A 6,016-nucleotide genomic window follows, 5' to 3' on the forward strand; every position below is an offset into this window, starting at 1 on the left:
AACTTGTCCGAGGTTTCATGGTAATTAACCTTGTTGTGAAGTTTGAAGTTAATCCGTTAATAATTACTCGAGATATCGAGCGGACATCGTTTGCCCGCCCGCCCGCTCACGTGATAACATAATACGTCCCCTTCTTCGACGGGCGTATAAAAATCATCATTGTAAATTGGTGGAATGATTCTAGATAAAGATAATACTAATTACCTGATCTGGCAGGTTTGGCGGAGGTCTTTGCAGCAGGTGAGCGTGTTGTGGTTTGTTTTGGCGGTGCTCCCATAGCCTGATTTTGCCGGCTTCCTAATGCGTCATATTCTTCTCCACCATAATTGGCATCAAAGAATTTTTTAAACCATTGTAAAAATTCAAAATTATCTTGAAAACGTCCCTTTACAAGTCTTTCTACTGGAATAACCTATTGAAGTGAAAATGTAATGACAATTAAAATGGTTTACATCTTTAACAAAAAGTAAAAATATTTTCAAGCTCTAGTGACACTATTTTTAATGTTATAATAGCATTAAACAAATAATGTAGAACCTTTAAAATTATAAGGCTTAAAACTTTATTTAATAATGTTAACATGGACATTTTTGCCAATATTTACTTACAGAATCCTGAAATACTACCATGTAAAAATTTCCAAATAGCAATCAGTAACACGGGTACCGCGAAAGCGGGCCAAAATACGCTTGTCATACATTGAATGAGCAGTTGTCTGTAAAGGGCCATAACTCTGTTAATTATGTTCCGACCATTGCAGTTATCAAACTTATCCAAGCTTATATGGTCATGAACCTTCCTATGAAGTTTGAAGTAAATCTTTCTAAACATTTTCTTCAGGTAGGTAAATATGGATTATTAGAAGTTCTTTTTACACAAACAATAAAATCTTCTATGTGACGTTTCGATTACTTGTACTACATGTTCTCTATCACCTTCATCAGACAAATGACCAATGAAGTGTATGCACACAAAGATGTAAAATGTGTACGAGTTGTCAATAAAATCGATGTAGATTTCGGCTACGCTGGAAACGTATGTACAATAGTTGTTATATATGTACCGAAATGACTCAATTCAGCTACGCTTTGTTTACACTTGGTCATAGATGTGCTAGAGTCTTTGAGCCCCCTCGTCTTGATTTAGAACTGGCCCACTACGGCGTATCCAGATGGCTGCTTGAACAAATTGCTCTCTCTGTCCAAAACTTTGGAGTTATCCCAGTCAATCACATGGTTTTTCTGTGTGGCATGGTCTGTGATTGCAGATTTATTTATCTGGAACTCCGACTGTTTTCTTTCAGATCTGGTGTACTGTAACTCCGACTGTTTTCTTTCAGATCTGGTGTACTGTACACCCAAGATCCACAAGCAGGGAAACCCACTGAGGCCTATTGTGGACTACACTGGATCCATTGGTTACAATGTTTCCAGATCTTTAGCAGACATTCTTGGACCACTAGTGGGTAAATTGCTGGAGTTTGTGCTCACAACAACATAGTTTAGTTTCCGGAACAACATTTATCAACAACGCTTCGGCACTGCTATAGGTAGTCCAGTGTCTCCCATTGTTGCCAATTTGTTCATGGAACATCTGGAGCAAGAAGCAATAGCCACTGCCCCCATAGAATGCAAGCCTAGCACAGATAGATTTGACCACACATATCAACACCATAGATGCCATAAACAACATCAAATTTACATTCGAGGAAGAAACCAATGCCCTTCCGAGACACTCTATTGATAAAGAAAGGAAACAGAACCGTGAAGGTATTGGTCTTTAGATAAAAGACCCATACAGACCAATACCTGAACTTCAAATATCACCATCCTATGCACCAGAAGTTAGTCGTCATACGCACATTGCTCAACAGATGTCATACAATAGTCACAGAACAACAGGACAAAACACAAGAGCAGAATCACATCGATAGGGCAAGGATCATGAGCATATCCGGAATGGGCCCTAAAACGGGTAAAAAACCCAGTGTCAAAGTAAGGAGAAGAACAAGAAAAGGCCAATCAAGGATAAGAACAAAACCAAAGGTCAAGTGGTTATCCCGTATATAAAGGGTATAGCAACAACCATGAAGCCCCACAAGACGCTTAGCAATATCCTATTACACCTTAAGGATAAAACATCTAAAGAAAACGTCGCAGAATGCATATACAAAATCGGATGCAAAAACTGTGACGCGTCGTATATTGGAGAGATTGGAAGGCAATTTGGGGTCCACCTTGGTGAACACCGGAAAACCACAGAAACCCAAGAAGGTAGGAAATTCACCAGATCTGAAAGAAAACAGTCAAGAGTCCCAGATAAATAAATCGGCAATCACAGACCATGCCACACAGAAAAACCATGTGATTGACTGGGATAACTCCAAAGTTTTGGACAGAGAGAGCAATTTGTTCAAGCAGCAGATAAAGGAAGACATCTGGATACGCCGCAGTGGGCCAGTTCTAAATCTAGACGAGGGGGCTCAAAAACTCTCGCACATCTATGACCAAGTGTTAAGAAAGCGTAGCTAAATTGAGTCATTTCGGTACATATATAACAACTATTGTACATACGTTTCCAGCGTAACCGAAATCAACATCGATTTTATTGACAACTCGTACGCCTTTTACACCTTTGTGTGCATACGCTTCATTGGTCATTTGTCTGATGAAGGTGAAAGAGTACATATCATACAAGTCATCGAAACGTCACATAGAAAATTTTATTGGTTGTGCAAAAAGAACTTCTCATAATTTGAAGTAAATCCATAGAAAACTACTCGAGAAATCAAGCGGACACTGTTTTGGGCAATTGAAAAAGGGCCTAACTCGGTAAATTACGGTCCGACAATTGCAGCTATCAAACTTGTCTAGAGCTATCATGGTAATGAATCTTCCTAGTTAATTAATTGAAAACTACTTGAGATATCCACTGGATACCATTTCGGAAAGTGGTAGAAGCGCCCAAACTCCATATCAAACTTGTTCGAGCTATCATGGTAATGAACTTTCCTATGAAGTTTGAAGTTAATTCATTTAAAACTTCTGCAGATATGGAGCGGACACTGTTTGGGCAAATGAATAAAGGGTCATAACTCTGTAAATTACAGTCAGATAATTGCATTTATCAACCTTGTCTGAGCTATCATGGCAATGAAGCTTCCTATGCAGTTTGAAGTTAATCCATAGAAAACTACTCCAGATATCGAACGGACACCGTTGTGGAAAGTAGATAAAGGGCCCTAACTCTGCAAAATACCATCGGATATTGGTGGTTCTCGAACTTGTCTGAGCTGTTATGGTAAAGAACCTTCTAATATGAAATTTGAATTTAATCTGTTGAAAATTAATGAAGATATCGAGCGGATACTAAGCGCACCTGCCCACCCATCCGCCCGCCAACGTGATAACATAATATGTCTTTCGACCGGTGTATGAAAATTCATAAAGCAAACCTTTCCACTTAATAATTATAACAGTACCACAAATTAAAAGTTTATACAACATGGATTCCCAAAGAAATGAATAGCTGGGTGCTAAATTTTCTATTCATAAAAAAAACAAAAACATTTAGTTTACTGATCATAGGTAAATATTTCATACATCTATTTTTTGTAGAAAAAGTAAACCTGAAAGTTTTGCTACAGATTAAAAAAATAAATATATTTTGACATAAATAGACATTCTCAGCTGGCATATATTTGAATTATTTGACATAAAAGCATCCCTTCATAAAGGAACCTATAACACATATGCATTGTAGTTCATGTCATGTGAAGACTTTACGGAAAAAGAGCTTTTGTTCAGGCAAGTTTCTTATAAGTTTCAGGCAAATTTCTTATAAGTTACATTTTGAAGCAAATTATTTATAATTAATCATGAAGTCAATTATGATTTATTTTATTATAAATCAAATTATAGTACTCAAATAAATTTTAAAAGAATATTGATATAGCTTTTTTCGGAGGATTTCCTCCCCCCCCCCCTCCCCCCAGTTATTATATAAGGGCAAAGTTAGATAACAGAGGGAAAAAAAGGTGCATTCTAATAGGATCTATGTGTTATTAGACAAGACGGTTAATACAATTGAGGTACTAGGTATAACTGGCAGGTTTTCAATTAACATGCAGAGGATTGGAAAATAGTCATTAACAAACAATCTACAGAAATGTGGATATGTGATGAAACATACATGCACTATTTACTAACCGGTTCATTATCAGCAATTGTAAATCTAAATAAAGATTGACTAGAAATTTCATTGAATTTCTTTTTGTTCCGATATTATGAGATACAAAATATACAAACAATTTCCTCATTGTCAATTAATTGAGCTGTTCTTACATGAATGTTAATATAAAATTATACATTCTAAATTTTTAATTTCCAACTGGAAAAATTAAGATTAAAGATAGTTTCTAAATTGGAAATAGATATAATGGACTCTGAATGTTTCTAAATCAGATGTCTAAAAAGATGCTCCATTTGGTTATCATTACATTTCAATACAGATTTTACATGAACGTTTTTGACATCGGGTCCATACAACAACCACAAACTGTCTCCATATCTTCTGTATAGACTACTTTTTTAAGTCCATAAAACATTATACCAACCTTATTAGAAGTCAATTATTGAAAAATATTTACATCATCTTTTTTTTTAGTATTCTTCATGTGAAAGGTCATTATATCATGAAAACTATCAATGATATTCAGAAGTGACATTTTAAAGCCATAGATTATTATTTAAGTTGGAAAGAAAAATCTTACCTGGTAACAATTCACTCTTCGACAGATAATAATTTAATTTGCAGATATTTAAGACAGATGTCGCAGACATCTTTTACCATTAATATCATTCTGCTATACAAATGTCAATCTCTGGCATTAAACTTGTTTATAGTGATGAAGTTGAAACCTCACTTTATTCATTGATTTTTTTCTCTCTTATTACAATACTCATTTCTTTAAGCTTACCTTTCTGTTATCAACATTTTAATATTCAATTATGTTTAGAAGCTAGTTTTATTAAGTAGATGATAAATTTTGACTTTAAAAAAAAAAGGAGAATGATATCGCCTGCACCAGCTTACTGCAGGTGGACTAATAGTGGAATGATAGCTATTTACACTTGGATGTCTTTAATCTAATATACATGTATTTGCTGTTGTTTCATTGATCAGATTTGCAGCAGCATTGTAAAATATGCACAAAATTATCAAAGCATCGAACTTGAGCAAAGGGGCTAGGTTATTCAGTATACCAGGCTAGTAACAAATTTGATACGTCCTTTTAAAGATATCATCTGGAAACAATTTGTAAAACAATAATAAAAGTTGGATCAAGTTTCATAAAAGCAAGATTCATAAGAAAGAATTTAAAACTTTGTGATTGTAATTGTAAAATGAAAATTTGAGTTTAATTTAAAGCTATTCAACTGGACTAATCCACTTTGGCATCGGAAGAGTTTGCAAGATACAAAGATGATTGACCAATTTCGAGTGCGAAATACAATGTACATGGCATAGACTTTTTATGTACATGTGGTAAAAAAAAACAAAAAAAAACAACGTTTCTATAAAGACCAAAATAAACACAAGTTACAAAACTACATTGATATTTAAAGCTGTTTTTTTCCACAATACAGATATGTTGGGGATAAAACCACTATTTACACACAATTAAGCACACTGTAAACAAGAGGCCCATGGGCCTTAACGGTCACCTGAGTCTATAGTATTTATTTTTGTTGTTGAAATATGTACCAATTTGAGTAAAAAATAGTATAATGTTAACTTAACTTTGTCAGGACCATGAGCTGATCATTCCTAGACCAATTTTAAGTGAGATCGGCCTATTAGAACTTAGTAGCAAAATAGCGGCCATGGCAGCCAAATTGTATTTCTGATTGACCCGAAAAATAACAACACTTTGTCAGGACCATGATTCGATCATTCCTACAAAGTTTCAGTTCAATCGGCCAAGTAGATCTTTACTTTAAGTTTGAAATAGTTT

The 6,016-nt window shown here is 34.9% G+C and overlaps 1 protein-coding gene across 5 annotated transcripts in view; it reads right to left on the reverse strand.

Annotated features, from left to right (window-relative positions):
* The window catches only part of LOC110465460 (microtubule-associated protein RP/EB family member 3-like), a 36,849-nt gene that overhangs the window by 10,970 nt on the left and 19,863 nt on the right, over positions 1–6,016 (reverse strand). For all 5 annotated transcript variants that reach the window (XM_021521289.1, XM_021521288.1, XM_021521292.1 and 2 more), the window contains exon 5: positions 205–412. In XM_021521289.1, coding sequence (XP_021376964.1) covers positions 205–412 — 208 coding nt within the window. The remainder of the gene's footprint in view (positions 1–204; positions 413–6,016) is intronic.

This window comes from Mizuhopecten yessoensis, unplaced genomic scaffold (genome assembly GCF_002113885.1).
Source record: "Mizuhopecten yessoensis strain PY_sf001 unplaced genomic scaffold, ASM211388v2 scaffold11079, whole genome shotgun sequence".
Lineage (NCBI taxonomy): Eukaryota > Metazoa > Mollusca > Bivalvia > Pectinida > Pectinidae > Mizuhopecten > Mizuhopecten yessoensis.